The 26,199-nt window shown below is 37.4% G+C and overlaps 1 protein-coding gene across 1 annotated transcript in view; it reads left to right on the top strand.

Moving 5' to 3' along the window:
• The window catches only part of NSG2 (neuronal vesicle trafficking associated 2), a 65,922-nt gene extending 42,007 nt beyond the window's left edge, over positions 1-23,915 (top strand). The window contains exons 4-5 of the mRNA XM_034405345.3: positions 18,737-18,847; positions 20,338-23,915. Of these exons, the coding sequence (XP_034261236.1) occupies positions 18,737-18,847; positions 20,338-20,529 (303 nt within the window). The 3' untranslated portion in view covers positions 20,530-23,915. The remainder of the gene's footprint in view (positions 1-18,736; positions 18,848-20,337) is intronic.
• Positions 23,916-26,199: the final 2,284 nt, after the last annotated feature.

A 26,199-nucleotide genomic window follows, 5' to 3' on the forward strand; every position in this document is an offset into this window, starting at 1 on the left:
TTGGTAGTCAGGCAGCATGCCAGTTTAATAATATTTTTTAAAAATACTGTATGTTCCATGGATAAGTAGATGGCATTGCATTCCTTCCACTTTCACAATATTCTGCAAAATTCATTTCCATGGTTCTTCTGGTCAAACTGAAGTTAATGTGAAATCGCCAGACGTCATTCAATCCCTTCTCTGGAAGACAAGCAATAATGTCAGTGATCTCTAAATCCCATCAGAGATGTTTCTTCAGCCTTGGTCTGCTCAGCAGGGCATTCTTATACCACTTAATATGACAGTTTACATTTTTTTCTCATTTTGTCACATGATCAGCCCTATTAATTTCCTGTTTTGGATTTTTCTGTCATAAAGAATAAATAATCGATTGTTCTTCTGACCTTAACATAATTGGGTCATGTAGTGAGAAAGAATTTGAAATAAATCCAGTTATAAAAATCAGTCACATAACTCCAAGTATATCTTTTATATTTTTTCTCTTTTACAAAACTCATATTTAGAGTTGTTCCTTATATAAGCTTTTCTGTTTTCATGAAGGTCAAAATTTCCAAACAAACTTATACTTAAATGCAATTTTTTTCAAGTATGTGGTAGGAGAGGAACATTTATAAGCCTAAATGATTAAGTATGGTAGAAACAGAATCTAAGAAATAGAGTTTTTAAAACTTCCCTGTAATCCCTTTTATTGGGATGGAGGTGGGGTGACTGAATGGAGCTGAGTTTTTATTGGCAGATGCCCTTCCTGATGCCTAGGCGTAGTTTGCAAGATATTTTCTCTTTGCGCCCCAATAAAAAAACATCTATTACTGCCTAGAATTGAACTCTCAAACTCCTGAGTGTGAGGTGAGTGTCTGCACCTCTAGGCCACCACACCACTCAGAATCTAAAAATTAAATAAATATCTATAAATAATATGTTGTTAACATCAAATTTTATTAAAGAAAATGGCAACATATCCATTCAGTATCTAAAAAAGCTTTTCTTTCTTATGTGTGTGTGTGTGTGTGTGTGTGTGTGTACACAGAGAGAATTTTATATGATTTCCTCATCTGTCTTTATGTACAATTTGATACATTGCTTCTGTTTAAGAACTAACAGAAGAAGGCATGTGAAGGAGAAAGTAGTCTTGTTCCAAAATGTATTTTCAGTTTATCTGTTCAGCTCAATTCATTTAAACAAATTGTCAACAGGTTAGTGACAACCAGCTATTGGTTATAAAATATATTATAAAACACTGTATGTAATCACTGTGTGATGCTAGGTATCATAGAGGAAAATATTTGAAGAATCAGGATTGACTCAGAAAGAGGATACCAAATACTACGATGAATATGGACTCTTTGGATCTGGAAAGCCTTTGTCAAGGCAGTTGAGTTTCTTAAGGACAGGATTTAGTGTGATGTTCAAATGTTTATGTATTCCAGGAAAACTGGAAACAAACTGAAGTCAATATAAATATGATTAGAGTGGTATTGAAAGGGTACTAAATGATCAAGGATACACATATGGAGCGGGAAAAGACATTCTGATAACACTGACCAGAAAAATGGAGCAAAAATTATTTGACTCATCAGGATCCTCTTGCCCTAGATTTTTATTTGTGACTGTTAGGAATGGATTTGGTAGGGGTGTATGTGAAAAAAGAGAGTTGCATATATATTCCACTGTTGGATTCCATGTCATCAAGTTGAATGCCATCACTGGATATAGACTTATATTTAAAGGTATTAGATCCTCTTATAGAACCAGTATAGAAAATGCTGTAAATTAGATCACATTCTAACTCTTCATGGTATATCTGCAATTGGGACATTTAATGGTTTAAATATGAAAACCATTCTTGCTGGATGTGTGATGAAGACAACAGCAGTTGCAATGACAGTACAAAGGGTTGGAATGGATGGCCATCGGGGTCTTCCAAATCAATAAAAATAATAACATTAATAATAGTTTCTGAACAAGAGACAGTAATGTACGATGCATGAATGCTAACAATGATTTTGTTTCTTAACCTACAGTGCTCCATCAGCATTCTCAAACAGAACTAAAATTCTAGAACATAGCAATAAATATGCTATTACTGCTTTTCATCTCATCTCACATGAAAAGGTCACTGCGTTTGAGGTAGAGAAATTATTTCTCTGTATTTATATGTAAACTCACTTCTTTGCAGGGCTCTTGCAAGTGAAGCTCAATTTTGAGGGATATTATATTAAATGTCAGAGCCAGTAGAACAGTGAAATGTGAAAAAATGATCTGAGGATACAGAACAGAATACAAAACTCGAACTCCAGAAAATGAACCTTCGTTTGCCCTCAGCTGTTCAATCTACTTTTGTGACAGTGAAGCAGCAATGCCTATTTAGATGCTTTTATAAATTTGCCTTGTTTAAAATTACCTGTCATAACTAAATGAAGGTAGGCTATCAATAATAGAGGAAGTAAGTTGGGCCATGGTGACTCAGGATGTCCCAAAGGTGCTTTTTCAAGAAGCAACTGGACTTTCTAGTTTTTCTTTGAAGACATTTTGCTTCTCATCCAAGAAGCTTCTTCAACTCTGACTGGATGGTGGGGAGCTTCTTCAGTCAGAGCTGAAGAAGCTTCTTGGATGAAAAGTGAAACGTCTTCAAAGAAAAACCAGAAAGTCCAGTTGCCTTTTGAAAAAGTATCTTTGGGACAACCATGACCTGGATTACTGAGAATCTCCATAGATGGTGACTTAGGGATACATTACGTTTAACATTTACTCCTTTGTTATAGTTAAATTGTTTCATTGAAATGCAATTTCTTTTCTAAACTTTTCTGGATCTTAGGTGAAATCTATGTGCTGCTTTTAGTTACTTTGAATTTATATTTCATTTGTATTTTGTTTTTTGAACTTGTATTTTATTTTATTTGTTAAATTTGTTAAATTGTCCAGATAATTTTTGTTTACAAGATGTTACTACAAAATGAGGCACTGGGAAAGTTCTCTGTCCATACAATACAGTAAAAAAACCACTATATTTTTCAATAGACATTACCTGCTACCCCACTCTAAAGCTGGTACCACCACAACCCCTTATTGCTAGGAATAGTAAAGAGGCTGTCATTTTGAAAGTTCCAATTTGCATCTCAGAAGGATTTCTGGGAACAAAAATATTTCTGGATGTCTTTGTCATAAATTGATTTCCTCGAAAAATTGGCCATGCAAAATAGGTCATTAGAAATGGAAGCTTTTGATGGAATGCCATCATTTCACTTGAAACTGGAGGGGTTTTCCCATCTGCTTTAGTTGTGTCCATAAATGTTCTTTCCCTCAAAAAAACTTTATTAAATGTCAAAAAAGTATAAAATACAAAAAGAAAATAACCCAATTATCCTTTGAACTAGAGTAAACCATAAACTATTACAGACAGTTCTTCTATTATCATAAACAATCTAATCATCAAAATCCAAGGTTAAAATTTCATTTCTTTCAGCTTCAGACAAAAAATAAAAAATCCAAAGGTGTTCCAAGTAGAAAGGAAGCTAGATAAAGATTGCTTTAATCAAAACAATCAATTTCACCATCTCCATCAACTCCATTAATTTCACCATCTACTATTCCATTTTTTAAAAATATGTGAATCCTTCCATCTCCATGCATATAGAAGCCTTGTTGCTGTTATCATATATAAAAACAAAATTCCATGCTTTTTTTCAATCTGTCCATCAAATCTACAAGAAAAATCTCTGGCTTTAGTTGTACTTTCAGGCTAGCAGTGGTAATAAAAAGTGCCTTCAAATTGTTTACATTTCCAACATACTTTTGACACACCTTATACTGTACATATTCAACAATGTATCTGGTGTTAAAGGCCAGTGGTACATCATTTTGTAAGAATTCCCTTCAAAGTTATAATTCAATGTAAATTTCAATTATTTATATATTTGCACATTGATCAAGTGTTATAACCAATTTCTTGACTATTTGATAAAAAAACCCTTTCACACATTCGTTTTCCATATTCATTTTCAACACTAATTTATACATCTTAGCAACTGCATTTTTGTCATTAATGTCATTAGTCATAAATCCAACTCAAAATCAGTTTTCTCATTGGTAAGAACAAAATTCTTCTTATCCAGTTTAAATCTTTCTGTTAACTGAGTATAGGCAAATCATTGACAAATGTGGTCTTCCCTTTCCAGTATCCACAAATGTTCTAACTTCTTTGATAATTTCAGCGCTGAATTGTATTTGGTGTTGCATTTAAAAATGTCCTTCAAGCTCTGGGACTTTCCATTAATGCAAAATCCCATGTTAATCGCTTGGTGAAGTGCCCTAGATGAAACATAATGCAATGTGATATCACCTATAAAAGCTGGCAGCTAGGGGACATGCTGTTATATAGGAGCTCTATTATTTAATCAGTTGCTCAATTTACAGATTTGAAAGACAAGTCAGTCCCAATTTTTCTCATCACAAACTTTCCTTTTTATAAGGTCATTTTAGAAAGGCTGCTCTAAAAAGTACTCATCAACTGAGAACACCCATTAGAAGTTAAAGGATCATGTTCTTGAAATTGCCTTTTTTCTGGAAAAGCAACAATCATGTTTCTGAATCTCAACACCAGAAAATTAAGCATCCTATCTAATCCACTATTCATAGTTTATCATTAATTTTTATTTTCCCTTACATATTACACTGTTTAGCATTCAGCTGCTCATGTCTTTCCAATGTAAAGATCTTCTACAGTTATGCCATTGTTAGACCTGCAGGACAGAACCAACGATGACAGGAGTGAAAATAATTGGAATACATGGAGGATGGAAACAGTGATTATGGATTCTCACAATCATACAAAACCTGAATTTTTAAAATCGTTTTCACCAGTTGAAATGGACTAGCTGTCTGAGAATTACAAGAACTGAAATCTAACACACAGGATGGAAACCAAATTAGGGAAGAAAAAGCTGTGTAACTACTTCCTAGTCATATTTATTACTGAAACTTTCAATCAATTCAGTACACTAGACAGTGTCATGCACTTCATATTACAAAGTTCTGTTTGTAGAAAAGGATATTTGTAAGCTACACTAAATGTTATTTTGACAATGGAAGACTTGGCTATAAATACACATAACAACACATTTACAAATAAACAAGGACAAGGACACTGTCAAATCATATCTCCCAGTACCAAAATTTGATATTTAATATGAAGTGCATGACAAAATCAATTGTTTTACAAATATTGGCTTTTATAACCTTTTATAGTAAATTCTTTACTAATCAGTATTGCAATGTTTGATGTACTGTAGTGATTCTTTGAGCTAACAGAATAAAACAACGTATCAATACAGGAGAATATTTATAACTCAGGGTTGACATGAGGGATCCTTGGTGCTCTCGGAGCTTGGTTGTTTTCTTGTTGATATTTCATTATCCAAACGAATTAACGTCATCAATGCTAGATGACAGACTAGTACTGATGATGTTATCTAGTTTGGGAAACAAAACATCAGCACAAAAACAACCAAGCTCAGAGAGCACCAAGGACCTCTCAGAAAAACAATGTAGTTGTCAGATATTTCACTGGGATTTTAGGACAGAATAACAGAATAACAGTTGGGAGGAACCTTGGAGGTCTTCTAATCCAACACCAGGCTCAAGCAGGAAACCCTATATTATACCATTTCAGACAAATTGTTGTCCAATCTCTTCTTAAAAATCTCCTGTGTTGGAGCATCTACAACGCCTGGAGGCAAGTCTTTCCAGTGATTAATTGTTCTAACTGTATTGTTGGACTTTTGGTTCTGTGAATGCCCCATTCCAGAGTATTATGATGTTGGTGATTTATTCATCGATAGAAGAAAACTGAATGAATGGTATCAGTATGTGTGGGATAAACAATTATGAAAAATTAAGATTAGAAAAACAGATTAATCTGAAATAGAAATTCCTTCAGGGAATAATAAGATACTTGCTATTTATTTCCCCCCCCCAAACTTAATACACACACACATACACACTGTAACCTTGTGGATTTGCATTCTGGCTCAACTCTGGGGATTCATTGTGAAGCATGCAGTGAAAATGCTGGGTCTTCCTTCACAAATGGCTTAGCAGACTGGGTGGAGTTAGCTCAATTTTGTAGATTTGAATGAAGCAAGTTTTTCTTTTCTTTTTGCAGTTTGCTAGGAAGCTAAGTCCTAATACAGACGTTCAATAATCAATCATTTATCTGTGATTGATAATGTGTCTTATAACTATATAATTATACATGGCTATACAATCTGAGGTTACCATAATCTGACTGACTATATTGTAAATAAAATTGCTCATATCTGCTCTGAATAGGAAGCAAGGTATGATATGGATATGATAAAATAGTGGAGGTAGCTTTTTTCATGGTTACTAGGATGTTTCTGAGCAAGTGGGCAAAAGGGTTCTTTGTAGCATTATCTCCAGAACTTGTGGACTTAACCCTTTCCTGGCTAGTTAAATGTCTGGAGACAAATGTATATTTAGTTAATCTCTCTCCCTCTCCCTCCTTCCTCCCCCCCCCCGGTATGTTGATGCTGGTAATTTTGAGAGAAGCAATGATCTGCCCCTATTCAATAGGGTTGCAAGGGTCGGTCCTCTCACCCCTTCTGTTCAACATTTATGTAAAGCCGCTGGGTGAGATCATCCGTGGCGTTGGGGTGGAGTTCCATCAGTATGCTGATGACACTCAGCTGTACATCTCCACCCCAGGCCACCCCAACGATGCCTTTGAAGTGATGTCCCGGTGCCTGGAGGCCGTGCGGGCCTGGATGGGGAGAAACAGGCTCTGACTCAACCCTTCCAAGACTGAGTGGCTATGGCTTCCGGCATCCCGATATAGCCAGCTGGTGCCATTGCTGGTTATTGGGGGCAAATCACTGGCCCCAACGGAGAGGGCTCGCAACTTGGGCGTCCTCCTGGATGCACGGCTGTCTTTAGAAGAGCATATGACGGCCGTGGCCAGAGGGGCTTTTTATCAGGTCCGCCTGATATGCCAGTTACGTCCCTTTCTGTATCGGAACTCCCTATGCACGGTCACTCAGGCACTCGTCACTTCCCGCCTGGACTACTGCAATGCTCTCTACATGGGGCTCCCCTTGAGGTGCACCCGGAGGCTCCAGTTGATCCAGAATGCAGCCACGCAGGGGATTATGGGAGCGACGGGGCGCTCCCATGTGACACCTCTCCTGCGCAAGCTGCACTGGCTTCCAGTGGTCTTCCGGGTGCACTTCAAGATGTTGGTGACCACCTTTAAAGTGCTCCATGGCTCAGGGCCGGGGTATCTACGAGACCGCCTTCTGCCGCCAATAGCCTCCCACCGACCAGTTCGCTCGCACAGAGAGGGCCTCCTCAGGGTGCCGTCGGCCAGACAATGTTGGCTGGCGACCCCCAGGGGGAGAGCCTTCTCTGTGGCGGCACCTGCCCTCTGGAACGACCTACCCCCAGAGATACGCATGATACCAGACCTCCGGACTTTTCGTCTGGCCCTGAAAACACATCTATTTCATCTAGCCGGGCTGGCTTGATCCCATCCTTTCGGTTTTAATTTGAAATTGGTTTTAACTGGGTTGTTTTAAATTGAGGGCCGAAATTATTTAATGTCTTTTAAACTGTTTTTAAAATTTTATATTTTATGTTTTATCTCGGCTGTTCACCGCCCTGAGTCCTGTTGGAGAAGGGCGGTATAAAAATCAAATCAAATCAAATCAAATCAAATCAAATCAAATCAAATCAAATCAAATCAAATCAAATCAAATCAAATAAATAAATAAATAAATAAATAAATAAATAAATAAATAAATAAATAAATAAATAAATAATCTGCCTTGGATTAATTTATTTTGGGAAACCATCATCCTACATCCAATTTCTACTATGTGGGGACAGTGGTGGGTTAAGAGTTGCAGAACTTTTGGACAAAACAGATTGTCCAGATCCATTGAAACTGGGATTCAGACCTGAGCATAGGACTAAACCTAATTGGTGACTCTCATTTGTGACTTGTGGCTGAACTTGGATGAAGAAAGCATGGCCATCCATCCTTGTTTTATTAGAACTTTTGCCATTTGTATAGTCCTGCTTGATTGTTTATGTGGTTGGGATTTGGAGGTCTGATATTATAATGATTCCATTCCTTCTTGGGTGCTGGAGTTCAGCTGGCTGTCAAAAGGTATGGTGAGAATGATCAGGTTGTTGGTCTTCCCTCAAGGGGTGGCAGTCCTTGATCTTCTCCCCTCTCTGATTTAACATCAATTTGAAGCTTCTGGGAGAAGTTTCACTAGTTTAAGGTGAGATATTATCAATATACTGATTATATCCAGTTGTACTGAGAATCACTAACCCTATCCCAAGGAGAGCAGGTCCACAATTTGGAGGTATTCCTCAACGTATAGGTCCTGAGAATGGAAGCCAAGGCAGGAGTAGTCTTACCTAGGACAGGAAGCAATAAATATCAACCCTTTGTCATCTCCAGTATTGATTACTTTACATGGGGCTATCTTACTTGGGACTAAAGAAATGAGCCTTCTCTGTCACAGCCTCTCTTCACCAAAAACCTTTGTTGCAGCAAAGCATAGCAGTCAATAGGCTAAGTAGACAGTCTTGATTCTGCCATAGAGCACCATTGCAATGGGACTTGCACTGGATATGTTTCGAAGGACAATTCAAAGTGCTAGTTATCACCTATAAAAATTTAGTAGTTCATGGCATGGGTATTTTTGAGTTTGCCTCTCCCATGGGGTCAGAGAATGCCTACTGAAGATCTCTAACTATAAAGGCATGAGAAGAGCTATTCTCTGTGGGCACTGCCCAATTTTGGAACAGCTTGTTTCTGACCCAAGGGCAGCATTTGCTCCCATGGTTTTATGGAAGTTTGCAAAATTATGGTTGTTCTGCACGCCTTTGAGATTTGAGTAACTGTTGTAACTATTTCTAAGACTAATTGTGATGTTTAACTGTGATTATTATGTTTGTTTCCATTATATAGTATTGTATATATGCAAGCGGATTTGGATGTTCTTGCACAGTATTTAGAGTCAATTGACTGAACAGGCTATAGATTAATTAAAACATTTCCCTATGGATCCTATTATGCTCACTCCATGTCCTCCAGGAGGGAGAAGAAACCGAATAACGGAATAACGGAATATTTTAACATGAAACCTGTCACATCTAAGTTGTGCATGAGCCAAGCAAGTTTTCCGTAGAACATTTAAAAAAAAAAAGCTGCTACCATTTTGGTCCCATTAACCTTCTTCTATGTAAACCTCCCACCCAAGTGTAAAACATTTATCACTTCAGTGCATCTGCTTAGAAAGAAAGCATTTTATAACTCACCCAGTGCTTATTAAGCATACAGTAATTGTTATTCCCTCACTGGAAATTTAGGACTTGGCAATGAAATATGTCTCCTAACTACAACCTGGCTCCACAAACACTTAAAGCATCAAATCCATTAGGATCCAAACAAGCTCCAGAAATGATATTATGGCCAGTCTAACTGAGCCAGCTGCTTAATTTAATTATTTGACAAATTACTTGGAAACATGATGTACTTGTTTGTTCTGTCATCTCATTGCTCTCCCAGAGTAGCAGGGCAGGCAGAATTAATGGCAGAGATATCATCTGAAAAGGCAGGCTTTGTGGTGACGATATGTAAAGCAAACCGGGCAATGGTGACATCAGAGGTTCCCAAAAGGAAAAAAAAAATGTTGGAAGAGACATGAAAAACATTTTCTGAAGAATAAGAGTCTTAATTTAATTCTAGTCATGTTGTGCTTTTATTAAAGAAACGTCAACCATTTGTTCCCACCTTTAAACTGTCCTAAATGTTATGCACAACCTATTTTGAAATAATACTGTATTTTCCCAAAAATAAGACCCTGTCTTATATTTTTTTGAACCCTGAAATAAGCGCTTGGCCTTATTGCCATGTGCCCAAAAGCCCAATTGGGCTTATTATCAGGGGATGTCTTATTTTGGGGGAAACAGGGTATTTTAATATTTTCTAGTCTAAGGATGATAAAACTTTCCAAATAGTGGCTGGATCTCTCCCTGGAATGTGTAGAGCTGTTCTCTCCAGTTGCACCGAACTCTAATTCTATGCTCCATGTATTGTGGCTGTTTTGAGCAGGGAATGCCAAACTTGGCAATTTTAAGACTTGTGGACTTCAACTCCCAGAATTCCTCAGCCATCCATACTTGTTTTTAAGCATAGGAAAACTGGCTTATCCTGATGTAGGGAAAATATTACTTATAGTAGAATGGGGCCATCATTCTTCCAAAGTAAGATTATGATGGGATGGGTGATAGTGAAAGGGGAAGAACTGTAAAATTACAAGAAACTGTAAAAAAATGTTTTTATTTATTTATTTATTTATTAGGTTTACATCAGTGGTGGGTTTCAAATTTTTTTACTGTCGGTTTTGGGGGTGTTTCTTGGTGGGCGTGGCATGGATTGATGGGCGTAGCTTGGTGGGCGTGGCAGGGAAAGAATACTGTAAAATCTCCATTCCCTCTCCACTCCAGGGGAAGGTTAATACAAAATCCCCATTTCCTCCCGATCAGCTGGGACTCGGGAGGCAGAGAATAGATGGGGGCAGGGCCAGTCAGAGGTGGTATTTACCAGTTCTCCAAACTACTCAAAATTTCCACTAACGGTTCTCCAGAACTGGTAAGAACCTGCTGAAACCCACCTCTGGTTTACATGCAGCCCATCCCCATCTAGATGCAACATAAAGATTCATCCTTCATATTATAGAGACCTACAGGATATATCTTGCTTGTCTCTTCTGCCAAACCTTCTCGGCAGCTGTATATGAAATTTCAACCTAATACTGAATCCTCCAATTTGTCCAAATGGGAAATTCATTAAATTTATGCATTCATTACTTGGCTTCAAATAGAGCCAAAGTGTTTGTCTAATATTGTCAAGCTTTCCTACATGCCTCCGTCTTCTATTTTTAAACTTTATCTTTGTGAGAGGCACTCTCAATAGATGATTCATCTCTATAAAGCATGGATATTCAATTATTCTTACAAGCATTAAAAATGCTTCCTGAGTTTTCTAAAACCAGTGGTGATATTAAGAAACACTGTGAAGTATATTTCTAATGCTTCTTATTTTAATGAAAGTTGCTGTGGACAAACCTCTGTAAGGTCATCAATGGAAAAGAGGAGAAATGGGCCTGGAAGATGTAATCCCTCTTGGAGAACCACGTTTCCAAAGCACCTTGATGCCATTCCCCTTTCCTACTTCCTTCCCTCTCTACAGGTTGCACCTGCATGCACATAACAAATAATACTGACTATATGGGTTGATTCTGAATCAGTTCTGAACTAAAATAAGGTTATTTGAACTGCCCAGATCAAGCCCAGGTAAACTATATGTCTTTGTTCATTAGTCAGGATCATTCAATGAGTAGATCAAATCACGGAGTTATGATAACAGTAAGTTAAAAGGAATTAAATATGTGGCTTCCACTTTCAATTACACATTTATTTTATCATGCAGTTGAGACTAAGAGGAAAAAAATTAGAACATGAAGTTCCATGTAAACACGAGATATCTGGTTTTGAGAAGAATGAGAAATAATGTTTCCACATGAAGGCATTAGAATTCAAGTGGCATATGAGATATGATAAAAATAAGAGGGGCATTAGGAAAAATGAAAGTGCTGAAACATAAATTATTATAAAAAACAAATTCTCCTCCCACTGTGGATTAAGGAACTTTTATGGAAGGTTCCTTCTGGACAACTATTTAGATAGTTCATTTTTCTGATTATGTATTATTTCAATAATAATCAAGTTTTGCATTTTCAAGAGAATTTGGAAAATGGTAATTTATGCTTATTATTCTCATTTTTCCCTTCAGTCTCTAAAGGGCTTGATTTCTTTACTATACTGGGTTTTTGTCAACTTTACTATTCTTTAAAAGAATCCATTAAATTACATGATTTATAATAATAGTTGCAAACTTGAAACATAGCTTTAAAATTGGAGGCTTTGATGACCATAATCTGTTTCTCATAATGAGAAATTTCAAGCTAGTTCAAATGTTAATTGCAGGTAACTGGGTATAGACATGAGTAAGTATTTATTTTGCTGGCTTTGAATTTTGTATTGGCTGAGAGAGTCAAAGAGATTGCAACCTGGTGATGGAAGACCAAAGCAAAGTGAACTGAAAAACAGGCTGGAAGTTAATACATAGTACATCAGGGGAAGGAAGAGCTTGAATCGAGAATGCCACTAAATACACACATTCTTAGGATAGTTTTAACTTCTGTACTGCTGGTTCTTCTTTTCATCTGATTGATTTATTGTTTATATTTTATAGAATATTTTAGTATATGCTTTAGCTTACCATTATGGTTGCTTGAATTGTACTGTCAAACAATTTGGATTTTTTTTAAACAAGAAGAGGCATCTAAATGTTTATACAAAACAAATGGAAGTGGTTTCAATTTTGTAGGTTGTGGTGGAAGTATCTAAAAGGAGATAGCAGTAGGGTTGGGTGATAGAATGATTAGTATGACAAACCTCCTGAATATCACAAGATACAGAACCAATCTAGCTACTAGTGAACTGAAAGGATACTTTGCTTCTACAGAATTTGCATGAGATACCCCTTTGAATCCCTGATAAAAACAAAGCAATGGTCCCCTATATTTTTTTTCCATTGTGTGACACAGCAGCATTGCTTAACAACTTTTACAAATGAGAAGCATCTGATTGAGGCAGATCAGCACTGTTTCAGCACTTTGTTAGGACAGAACTGTTTGTCAAGGCACAAATATCTTTCTCAACTCAAAGGTGGTTTTTCAAACCGACCGAAGAGCTCTTGGATGAGAAGCGAAATGTCTTCAAAGAAAAATCAGAAAGTCCAGTTGCCTTTTGAAAAAGCACCTTTGGGACAACGATGACCTGGATGATTGAGAATTTCCATAGATATCTTTCTCAGCTCTCTTGATGATTTTTCCATCATTGAGACAGGGGAGCTCAATCCTGGGATTACTTGAGGGAGATTGCAGTAAGTCTGCCTTAGTTTACAAAGCAAAAATATTGGAGGCTCTTTAAAAAAGAACAGTGATGCTTTGGCCTTAAAATAGATTGGCTGCCCTTGGACAGAGGTGTATCTAGGCAGCTTTCCAGTTTTTTAAAGATTTTATGGAAGAAGAAGGACATACTATCATATCTTCAGCTGTGAAACTCAATGTTCTGTTTCCAGTCATACTGTCTTTCTAGGTTCCACGCTAGAGTAGAATAACAGAAGGGACCTTGGAGATCTTCTAGTCCAACCCCCTGCTTGGATACCATACCATACCATTTCAGACAAATGAATATCCAATGTCTTCTTTAAAACGTCCAGTGTTGGAACATTTACAACTTCTAGAGGCAAGTTGTTCCACTGATTAATTCTTCTAACTGTCAGGAAATTTCTCCTTAGTTCTAGGTTGCTTCTCTCCTTGATTAGTTTCCATCCATTGCTTCTTATCCTGTCTTCAGGTACTTTGGAGAATAGGTTGACCCCCTCTTTGTGGCAGCCCCTCAGATATTGGAACACATGTTTTACTGAGGTTTTACTGAGTACTTGATATATTATAGCAAACAAACTTTTTGTTGTTCCTAATAAAAATGGTTATCGGTTTTGTCTCAACAGATATTTGCAAATTGGCCTTCTTTTTGTTGTGCCCAAAACCTGGCTCATTTAAAGCAATCAAATCACTTTGAAGATATGACATAATTTTATTTCCATGCAAATCAATAAATAGTATATTGTGGACTCCCAGCAAAGCATTGACACTTTTCTGAAGATCCATGAGCCAAGGCAAAATAAGAGTTTAGCTACCTTTGGTCCACTACATTACAAGAGCAAGAAAAAGAAAAAGGCAAACACAGTGGCAACTACAGCATGATGTTGGAATATTTTAGATAAACAAATCTTTGTGACCTTATTATTTATCCCTTCCTACCTCAGCATGCTAGCCCTACTATCTTAGAAATATAGTCAGTGAATAGAAACAATTTTATTATTACTACAAGAATTAAATAACTGTAACACCACATAATTAATTAATTTGAGGATGGATATAAAAATAGATGATAATGGGAAGGGGTTTAATATAGAATAGAAGGGAAAATGGAATTTGGTTAAAATTAGAGGTGAAAATGAAGGGTAATATTGGTAAAAAATAGATGAAAATAAATATTATGGCAAAAAGGAGGTATAGAAATTGTAATTTTAGTTGAAAGGACTAAAAATTGTTTAAATTTGTTAACCGGCCAAATACTCTGTTCAGCAAAAATACATTGTATGTTTGTGTGTGTGTTTGTGTAAAAAATAAAAAAAAAACTTTACAAAAAAAGAAGAAACAATTTGGTTTACTGGACCACAGATTCCTGACTGATTTACCTTGACAAGGACACTATAAGGAGTTGGTATGTATTGGGGAGGGGTATTTCATAAGTTTAGTAATGAATTCAGTATACTTGTATATTGGAGTGCATACCATTATATTTACATTTATCTTTTGCCGCTACATTTTCTTGAAGATAAACAATACATTTTAGAAGTGAAAATAATAACACACTCTGCGTTGAAGATATGCATGCCCCACCAGTTGCCCCAATTATAATGCATTTTTAAAAATGAAAAAAGAGGGAGCAGGATGCAACGAGCATCACTGTTTATGGCTTCTTCAAATCAGGTACTGAGGCTGGATCTATTTTCTGCTTCCTCCCTCCTGCCTTCGTCTCCTATTCTCTGGGTGTTAATTGAACAAGCGGGCTAAGGCAGCATCAATATACTCAAAATCAGCCAGCATTTATACTTAGAGTGCATCGCAGCCAATAACATCTTTGTCATTTTCATCCAGAAAGTCATGTTTTCACCTTGAGCTGTTCCCAGATCAATCTCAGCGGGAAACTATGTTATTTTGACCCTTGGCTTCATAGGTGTTATTGTGTTCTTATTGCCAGATGGAAACACACTTGGTGATATTTAGCATTGCATATTTTATGTTTTTCTGCCTAGAGATATTAGATTCCAGTCCAAATTAGCTTGTTTACGTTGTATATGCTAGAAATTCATAGTTTCAGATGTTGATATTTATTGTTATTATTGTGGTTGGTCACATAGTCAGCCAGATGTTCAGACTGAATCTTTGTTTTCTTTTGCCGTAGTCATTCAATTTTTATTTGCAGATCTTTGTATTTTGTGATTTTCTCCAGTTCTTTCTCTTCTATTCTGCTGACTTCAAGTACTGCACTACCCAGACATGTTTTTCTTTCTTATCAACAATTGTTAAGTCTGCGGTGTTGTGGTAGGTGCTTGTCTGTTTGAATTCTAAAGTCCCAGAATGCTTTAGCTTCTTCATTTTCTATTACTTTGTCTATTTTGTGGTTCTACCAGTTCTTGCTTGCAGGCAAGTGATGTTTCTTGTAGATATTCCAATACACTATTGTTGCTACTTTGCTATGCAGTTGTTTCTGATGAGCCTGTGTCATTTTTTGCAGCAGCTAATTAGGTGATCCACTGCAGTGGTGAAATCCAAAATTTTTTACTACCTGTTCTGTGGGCGTGGCCTGGTGGGCATGGTGTGGCTTGGTAGGTGTGGCAGGGGAAGGATACTGCAAAATCTCCATTCCCACCCCACTCCAAGGGAAGGATACTGCAAAATCCCCATTCCGTCCCCACTCCTGGGGGAAGGATATTGCAAAATCTCCATTCCCACCCTACTCTGGGGCCAGCCAGAGGTGGTGTTTGCCAGGTCTCCAAACTACTCAAAATTTCTGCTACTGGTTCTCCAAACTACTCAAACTTTCTGCTACTGGTTCTCCAGAACCTGTCAGAACCTGCTGGATTTCACCCCTGATCCACTGTTTCTTCAGCTTCTTTTGTTGTCTGTGCTGTCTTCTCAATTTTGGCTTATATGCATTTCTTCAAGAATTGATTTTGTTGAAAATTAGCCCCTCTATCTCTTTTTTCAACTTTCCATGGCCAGGTCTTCTTGTTTTTTCGCCTTACCTGCTAGTTTTGTATGATGTGCTGTCCATGTAATACTTGATTTTGCCATATCTCTTTTCTGTTTTCTATTTGATCTTTCTTGTAGGCTATTTTTTTTTTGCTATTCGATTATTATCTCTTCACAACAATGTGAATTCACAGCTGCAAGTTCTTTAGCTGGTGTCGGTCTTCATATTCATTCTTCAGGGGTGCTATTCAATAGGTTCTGACAGCGGAATAGCGGAAATTTTGAGTAGTTTGGAGAACCGGCAAATACCACCTCTGATTGGCCCCAAAGTGGGGTGGGAATGGAGATTTTGCAATATCCTTCCCCCAGGAGTGGGGAGAGAATGGGGATTTTGCAGTATCCTTCCCCTGGGGTAGGGTGAGAATGGCGATTTTACAGTATCCTTCCCCTGGGGTGGGGTGAGAATGGAGATTTTGCAGTATCCTTCCCCTGCCACACCCACCAAGCCACACCATGCCCATCAAGCCACACCCATGGAACTGGTAGTAAAAAAATTTGAATTCCACCACTGTTCTTCTTCCCCAAGAACTCAGAATGCTGTAATGTATCAGTATAGTATATATGCACTCCAAGTTGTTTGGTTTTTTCCAGCTGACAGATGGAAATGTCAATACACAGATTTTCTAAGTGCTGTACAATATTTTTTTGGTCTGGCACCCAGTGTGCTGATAATCCCTGGGACTGCCATAGCTGGTTTGTGCCATAATCTTTTAATTTCAGTTTTTTGGATCTTGATACTTTGTGATGCTCTCAGATTCTTTGTCTTCTATTCTATTATCTCCAATTCTTTATCTTCTATTCCACTATCTACTCTACTGTCTACTATGTATTTATCCACATTTTTTTTCCCTTTCAACCACAGTTATATCTGGTGTGTTATGAGTCAAGATGTTAATCAGTCTATATTCAGAATTCCACAAAATTTAATCTGCTCATTTTCAACTACTTTTTCAACTACATGTTCCTACTAATTCATTACTGGTACATGATAATGTTTACAGATTTTGCAGTGAATCATTTTGGTGACTGTGTTATGTCATTGTTTATAATCAGTTTGCATGACCGTCTCTCACAAGATATTATATTTCATCTGCTTCTTTGCACAAAGTGCACTTCGAATTATTTGATGATTTTTCAATTCTCGTCTTCATTGTATTAGTTCAAATACCTTGCTCTTGTGCAACAAAAATGAAATCTTCACTTTCTTTTTTTAATGTTCCAGTTGTAAACCATTGCCAGGTTTTACCTTTATCCACCTTCCACATGATCATTTGTAAAAATTGACCATGCAATCCTTTTCCTTGCCAACTTTTTGTTCATGTTTTTATTACATTTTTTCAATATTCTCTTGTTGCTTTAATATTTCTCATTTTTAACTTGCATCAATGCTTGTTCTTGACTGTCTTTTACATAACAAATCAATGCACACTTTTCTTCTTCAACAATTTGTCTGACTTGAAGGAAACTTCTTCCTCCATTTCTTTGGGGCAGGTATAATCCATCGATATCACTACAGAGATGTAATGCATAGTGAATGGTGATCAGTTTTCTTGTTTTGGTCTAAACTGTCTAGTTCAGCTTGTGTCCAGTTAATAATTCTAGCAGTGTATCATATCATAAGTATGACCCAGGTATTGATAGCATTACTAACTTTTGTGCTTGGTAATATTCTCACTCCTTGGATGTCTTGTTTATTAATCACACTTTTAACTTATCTATGCTTGATGTTATTCAACTGTATACTTGTAGGCTTCATCCTAATGGTTCTTGATAGTTTGGCCATTTGCCATTTCAATAACATTACTGTTTGTGATTTTATCCTGATTTATTGCTACAGAGGCAATAAATCTCCCTAGGCCAAATTCCATTTCTAAATCTGTGCTAAAAATTTGTATAGACTTTGTCAATGATTGGACTTCAATTTCTGATTTTCTATAAAGCTTTAGACCGTGGGCATCAAACTTGCTGCGTCACGTTGCCGCCACATGACATTTTGCAATATTTTCCCTTTCGCGGAGCTGGGGTGGGCATGGCCTGCGTGTGACACACCCGGCCCGTGGGCCACCAGTTGGACACCCCTGCTTTATATGTTGATGTTGATGATTTAGTTTTATCACAATTATCTCTCTGTCTCTGTGATCTCTTATCTCTATTTCATCTATAATCTATCTATTATCTATCTTACATGTATATATATAGGTATGTAACTCAAGGCAGCAGAGACACCTAATATTCTTGCTTTCTATTTTCTTTGCAACAGCATCTCTGTTAGATGGGTTGGGTGAGGTTGAGAGAATTACTGTCTTAAAGTCACCCAGTGGCTTTTTTGCCTAAAGCAGGCCTAGAAATCAGGCCTCCTGATTTCAAGGCCAGCACCTTAACCACTATATCAAACTAATATCTCTAATATCATTTCATGAACGCTTGCTGCAATTTGTTCTAGTTTAGCTTGCTGTCTTTGATATAGCTCCTCCAAAGTTATTAATTTGCTTTCCTAGTGTTAATATACCCTTTTAGAAAATATACCAGTATTCATTTTAATATCTGTGATGATGGGAGTTAAGTGCTGCATGTTGTGCTAAAAAACAACCGCAGCCACAAATCTGTTAAACTGACTATAAATACACATGATTTTCTAGGGAGCTAACATTCATGACAAGAGATTAATTTAATTGTTAATTGTTTTGCAGGTCACTATTCTCATAAGCCTGGCTCTTGCATTCCTTGCCTGCATAGTCTTTCTTGTGGTATACAAAGCATTTACCTACGACCACAGTTGCCCAGATGGATTTGTTTATAAGGTAAGAAGCCTGGGATGAATGAACTGTCTCAGCTAGTGATAGAATCTAGTTCGCTGCATGACTACAATTTAATCCTACCTTTCTCTGTCAGGACTGAAGATATAATTTGTCAACAACATGCTGAAAAGTGGTTAGTGCTTTAGGAAATAAAGGTCTGCAATACCCTCCAACAGCCTCAATTATTCTGAATCTGACAGGTATAAATCTTCAAGCAGACCTCAACCAGCTACTCCCATTTATTTTTGAACAGGCTGACAAAAACTAGGTTTTTGACTCAGCTTAGTCTCAGCACCAGATTAAAAATGTAAGAGGCATACAGTTACGCACTATGCATTTTTAAAGTTTTGGGACATCTTTATTGCTCCTCAGTTTATTGTCACAGAATAAAGGGAGAAATAGGAGTAGGAGTAATAAAACTGAGGAAAAATTACCTACTGGCAAGCATGATTCACTGTCTTGTTGAATTTCAAGTCTATGTCTTTACATCTAAGGACAATATTCTTTTCATTAGCTTATACCAGTGACAGCGAACCTATGGCATGCATGCCGGAAGTGGCATGCAGAGCCATCTCTCCGGGCACGCGAGCTGTTGCCCGTTGCTCTTCCGGGTTCCAGCGCGCTGGCCAGCTGGTCTTCATGTGCGCGAGAGCACCAGAAACCAGAACAGCAGCTGCCCAATGCACATGTGAGCGCCGGAAAGATGATGTTCCGGTTTCTGGCCCGCACATGTGCACTGACCAGCTGGTCTTCACGTGCACATGCACGCCAGAAAATGGAAGATCAGGTGGCTGGTGCACATGCGTGCACCGGAAACCAGAAGAGCAGCCACCCGGCATGCACATGTGCACCGGGCGGTTGCTCTTCCAGTTTCTGGCACTCCCGTGCACTTGAAGACCAGCTGGTCAGCCTGCCGGAACCCAGAAGAGCAATGGGCAATGGCTCACATGTCCAGAGAGATGGCTCTGTGTGCCACTTCTGGCTTGCATGCCAAAAAGGTTTGCCAATGCTGGCCTATACCCTACAAAGAGAACATATGTACTTGTAGTTCTACTGAGATTTGCAGGACTATCCTAAGAACAAATTGCATCCAGGAAATAAATGTTTCTTTTGAGTCAAAGTCAACTGCTGGTGATTTTTGCTCCATGGACAGATCCATGCAGTTATTTTGGCAACAATGCAGAATGGTATCCCATTGCTCTTTTGTTCTTTTGTTCTTTTTCTATTTCTTATTTTCTATAGTCTGAACTACAGTCCTGGGATTTTACCCATTTAAGTAATAGCCAGACCCAATTCTACATTTAGCTTTTTGAAATCAACCAATAGTCAACTGCCATGGAGCTGGGTTTGGTAGCTAGAATTGCACTCAAAATATTTAAACTTTTGCAAGGGGTTCAGGGTGAGTTAAATTGATGGCAAGTAGATCATTAAATAAAAAGGTGTTTTTGCTTAATTGGTATTCATGGTACCTGTTTTTTTCCCTTAATCTCCAGCATAAGAGGTGCATTCCCGCTTCTCTCGATGCTTACTATTCAGCTCAGGATTCCAACTCCCGGGGCAGATTCTACACCGTCATCAGCCACTACAGCATGGCTAAGCAAACCAGCTCGCGGTCTGTATCTCCCTGGCTTTCGTCAGGATCGGTAAATCATGAAAATAAGGCCGCTAAAACAGAAGGCCATTAAAGCCATGCGATGGCCTGGGGATGGAGGGAGTGGGAAAACCACATCATGTCTCTAAATCATTGCTCTAGTTCACAGAGGGCGCCTTGCTTATCGGTGTGACGAGAATACACTAACTCCAAGTGCAGGTGTCATCTTAATGGATAGTTTTCTCTCTTTCATTCATTCTCACCTTCCCCTTTAGTGCATTGTTCTCGTTAATTTGTAACTAAGTCAGGATCTTGTACAAAGGCATGTTAGGTGTTGACTATATCTCACAATGTACAAATATTTTTAAAACCATTGCTAAGTATTTGTTAAGAAAATAAAAATGAAACAAAAAAAGCAAACCCAGAAAACATTGACAAGAAGGTAAAAGAAACAGTAAACATAATTTATTAGGCCTTTCTTGGCTGAGAAAACAGCCTTGAAACTTGGCAAACAAAGGTGGGGAATTTGTTTATCACAATGTGACATGAAAGGAAAGTTCAGATCGATGGAGGAACTTTATAGTGCACAACCATCATATACAAATAAAATACATAATTGTTTGGGCAAAAATCCATCTCAAAGAGTTTTCAAGGGATGGTGATGTTATATGGATGCTTTTAAAGCAATTTAGCACCACTGGTGCTCCAATGTGCATTATTCTGTCCTTAACATTAAAATGAATGGGAAAGCCCTTACATACAAGGAAACTCCTGTCTCTTTACCAAAAGCCCCACACATGCATTAAACTATTGGATTGTGGCTACTAATTTTTGGTTGTTTCTCAAGAGGGAAATATTAGCCGTGAGAGTGAATGCAAGCAGGTTCCTATGTGTCTCCTGACTGTCAATCCAATTTTGAATACAACAATTCTGCCCTCCAACAATCCAAAACTGACCGCCAAAATTCAAAAACAACAAAGCAAAATCCAACTTAGAGAAAGAGGGTGAACTGCTATCTCAGAAGGGCCCGGGGTTGGTTTCTTCTTCTTCTTTTTTTTTTTGGTTAATTTGAGAGGAAGACAAAAAATTATAGAAGTGAAACAAATTTTATTTTGATTCCTCAAGGAGTAAGAGAGGCTTATATCCCCTTGGTTCCTGGGAATCTTGCTCAACAGAGCAACAGACAGATACCACTGCAAATGCCCACCACATGGCCAGCCACTCTTACAATAGAGAGATTCAAAGTAACACAGGAGATAGCCTGTTTACTGTATGTTTGCCAAAATACATTAAAAATAAAAAATGGCTAGCCAATCAGGTGAGTTACCACACAAATAAAATGTTGCTAGAGATACAGAATAAGAGGAATAACAATGGTATCTGCTACTAGCCACCATGACCCCAAAATGATGAAATAATGCATTATGACATCACGAGGCATATGCCTGCCCTTTCATATCCCAAGATTAGATACAAGTACCGAAGTTATATGTTTTGCCTGGTGATATTATGACAATATGTAAACACTTGCCCTCCTTATGCCAGTGGGTATCAGATAGCTTCAGAAAATTATCATCCTTATTGGCAAGGCTCGTTTTCTTTCCTGAGAATCTGAAAGAGTTGGATAATACTGTCCTCTCCTCAAAATGTAAAAGACAGAAAAAACAAAACCCAACCAACCAACCAACCAAAACAAGCAAACAAACAAACAAACAAACTTGTAAGCAGCAAATAATTTTTTAAAGTGGAAATTATATTAGAAGTAGCACAAGCTGAAACAGTGATATTGGCTATTCAGCTTCACATTTTCTGCAATAGGGATCAAGAAGGAGGTACTGGTTCTCCTGTGTATTGGATAGTATTTGATGAAACGTATCAAATTAAATTAGCACATTGTGTAGATGATGAGTAAGTTACTAAAAGGATTTTAGGAGTATAACCTTGCTGTTTTATGCCACATTTGCATGCTGGCATTTTTAAATTCTTCCCTTTTCAATTGTCCTTCACCCTATACAATGACTAAACATTTTTTTAAAGAAATGCAAAATAATTTTAAAAGTCACCCATGACATAATGTCAGAGCAGCTGTGGAATAAACCACTACCACCGCCAAAAAACCCATGCATATTTCTATACACTCTCATGTAATCATGCCTTGCACCTACTGCAGATCATAGCTTCACTCTTTAAGAAGATTCTCCTAACTGACTTTGGGTTCATTTTTACTAATGAAGCCAACATCTAATATCACTGTCAATACGTAGGTGGTAAAGAGATACGGAGCTAATCATTGGGAAGCCATATTTTCCTCCCAGGAAAAAAATCCACATATGTTTCAAAAACCAAGCATATACATTACTCTTAATGGAATATAATGCCTGTGTTCATTTGCACCAAGTCCTTGGCATCATCTAAGAAACTGTGTTATACAAATTGTGTTATATATAGGCTACTAGTGCAGCAGGATTAGTACTAGTGACCTTGACAGGCAATGGCACTTCATAGTCTCCTAAAATAGTACTGATTAAGGCCACATGATTCAACCACTTCAAGGTCTGATCTGTGCTTAGATGGAAGACTCAAGTCACATGAGTCCAATCATAGACGTATGTGATACATGGATTTATATTACAGCTACATTGAGTTCATCTTCAGTAAATGAAACATGCTGAATTTTTAACAGAAGTTCTCAGAACCCCACAAATTGGCTTCCACAAAATCAGTAGAGCCATTTAGAATGATAAGAATTACTGAATAAATGCACAGGAGGAAGCAGTTCAAGAGTGTGTTTGATCTAAGACATCATATTAGGAAACTCTGTAATCTCATATAAATTTATGCTTTATAATATATATATATATATATATATATTGGTTTTGCAAAGCTGGTTTGTGTCAAATTAACCTTCAGTTTCATGAAGAAACCAAGGGTGTGATCCACCAAATCTTAATTTGTATTAATAGGAGTTGCTTGGGACTGGTCAGTGGGGGAATTGCCCAAATTATGCAAATTAAACCAAGCTGAATGTAGAAAAAAAAAAAAGCTAAGCAAACAACAGCCGTTTTAAAATTAATCAAATTGTCACTAAGAGTCCTAAAGATGGGCCTCCTAATCAGATTCCTGATTTATATTTTACCTGCAAGAAAAAAAGAAAGCCTACTCTACTGGAGATGGAAAACAAAAGAAGTAATGATAAATGGTTGTATAATGTAGCCAAAACTGTAGTGCCAAATCTCATTGTCTTTTTATCCCTGTCTTTATCTCTTTCTTCATACTACATCTGTAAATCCATTTCTCATCTAAAAATGTAAAAAAAAAAATCATTGGAAAAAAAGTAAACAATTTCCAGAACAGTACTGGATAATTTATAATTTTGTGGTTGTTGTATGTCAGTAGATAGAAGAGACTGAAGTATTTTTGGTGTAGTTCTTGACTTTTTCTGACAGGACAAATAAAATTAGATGTGTCTGAGAGTCTCAACTATTGTGGTACCATTGTTTCCTTCCATTTTCTCACTAAGAATTTACATGAATATGATGAACATGTTAGGAATGATAAAACATGGATTGTGCATGTTAATTTCACCCCTCGCAAAATATAATAGACTATTCTTACATTTTTAACACCAACTTTACGTCAGATCAACTCAATTCATAAGTTGTTCTGGCTCATAGTGATCCCAACTGTCAGTTTCAGGACTCAACTGGCATCTGCCAGTCAAGTATATTAAACATTGCATAATTGCAATGAGTTACACTTCAAAATGGGTGGGTCCTTCACAGTTCAAACCTGCTGCTTCTGACAACCTTGCTTAGACATCAGCGACCCACGTACGTGCAACCACACAACATTCTTGGTATATACACTTTTCTTTTGTGAACATTTTGCAGCCATCACTTATTTTAAGATCCAAGCTGAAGTTATTCTGCAGAAACTCATACCTTTCTGGGAGGAGGGAAGTGCTGAAAAATTGTTCCTGAAAACTACTCAAACCCTGAGAAAAGTCAACAAAACTATGATTTAATCAACATCGTACTAGAAACAGAGGTTATAATCAAAGTCTTCTCAATATCAGCCAAGGTAAGTGAAATATATAAAGTGAAGCCTTTTCCATGCTACTCAATAACATTTTTGTCTATCTAAAAACACTTACTTTTAATTTAAAAAATGAATCAGATAAAAAGAGACTTGTGTATAAGAATGCATCACATGGCTCCAGAAATTAGGGAGGACAAAGATAATGATTAAATGAGAAAATATATGTGCCAATACATTTTACTGCCAATTAGGAGTGAATGAGTATGCATATGCAGCATTAATTATGCATAAGAACACATATACATCTACACATTATCTTTATTCACTGCCTCTTGTAGGATGAGCTTTACTTATAAGAACTTTGACACTGCATGAATGTACCAAACCATAATAATTACACACTTAAAGATGTGTAATTAAAGTTCTAATTTATATGAAAGCTTTTGTATTTCTGCAATCTGTCCGCTACAGAAAATTACATTGTAAATGCAGACATGACAGTGTGACTCCGAGAAGGGAAGATGTTACTCTCCATGTGTGGAATCTACTTCATGCAAGCCATCCTTTGACAGGACAAGGGATGGTTTAAACCAGGAGTAAAATCTATTTACCTTCCCTACCGGTTTGGAAGTGCGTGCTTCCCGAATGCGTCACATGCACGCTTGGACCCTCTGCACATGCGCAAAGACTTCTACGCATGAGCAGAAGGTCAAAAACAAAGACGTAATGACGTCTGGGCGGGTGGGCAGAGACTTGTGCTGCCGCCGCTACCGGTTCTCTGAACCACGCATCACTGCTACTACGGGTTCAGCTGAACCGGTCCGAACTGGTAGCATTTCACTCCTGGTTTAAACATGAAATAAAACCAGTTCATGGAAACTAAGGCTATCAGGCAAAGTTAATCACAGTGGCTATTGCATCCTTTCAATGCTAATTGTTGCAGTAAACATGATTGGGAAATATCAATGTTGAGACCAGCTCTTGGGTTTTTCCCAAGTATGTATTTAACCAATGGGAAAAAAATGCAGACAAGATGGAAACAAGGCACAGTCATTTTCTCAGGTCTTCATATAAAGAGGGAAAGCTTTACTAGTGGCAGGATTCATTCTGACTTTACTTAACACTATCCCCTTTTTCCAATGCCCAACATTATGCTTGTTTTAAAAATATTAGTAACGTTGTTTTTAAGTGAGTTAATAGCAGAATTCACTGTTGTACTATAATCAGTGCAAAATTAGTCTTAAGAAATACAGATGATATTCCAATGTAGGTATAGGTCTATTCTTCATTATGAAATTTCAGCTTGGAAAATAGGGGAAACATTTCAGTCTGATCCCACATTAGTTTCTTTTATAAATTTTCCCAATGAAGAATCAATTGGGAATGCAGATAAATCAAGGCTATAGATTAAAAATAATTTTGCCCACCAATGAATTCTGTAAACACAACAAAGATACCTTTGAAATTATTCTGTGTCATATTCATGTAACAGAGTTGTTGATTAATCAATGTTTGCACAAGCTGCCTAAGCAAATTTTTCTCCCATTGGGCAAAAACTTTGGGGACATCACTAGCAGCAGTCAAAAAATGACCAAGACAAAAATACAAATATTTATGACATTACTGTGTGAATGCCCAAATTAAATGTGTATGTTCAAGAGGAGACTTAACAGTCCAATTTTTTACATGTACCTGACTTGGGTTTACTGTAAAGTAACCATTCACT

The sequence above is a fragment of the Pantherophis guttatus genome, chromosome 2, assembly GCF_059756535.1.
Source record: "Pantherophis guttatus breed Tessera chromosome 2, ASM5975653v1, whole genome shotgun sequence".
NCBI lineage: Eukaryota > Metazoa > Chordata > Lepidosauria > Squamata > Colubridae > Pantherophis > Pantherophis guttatus.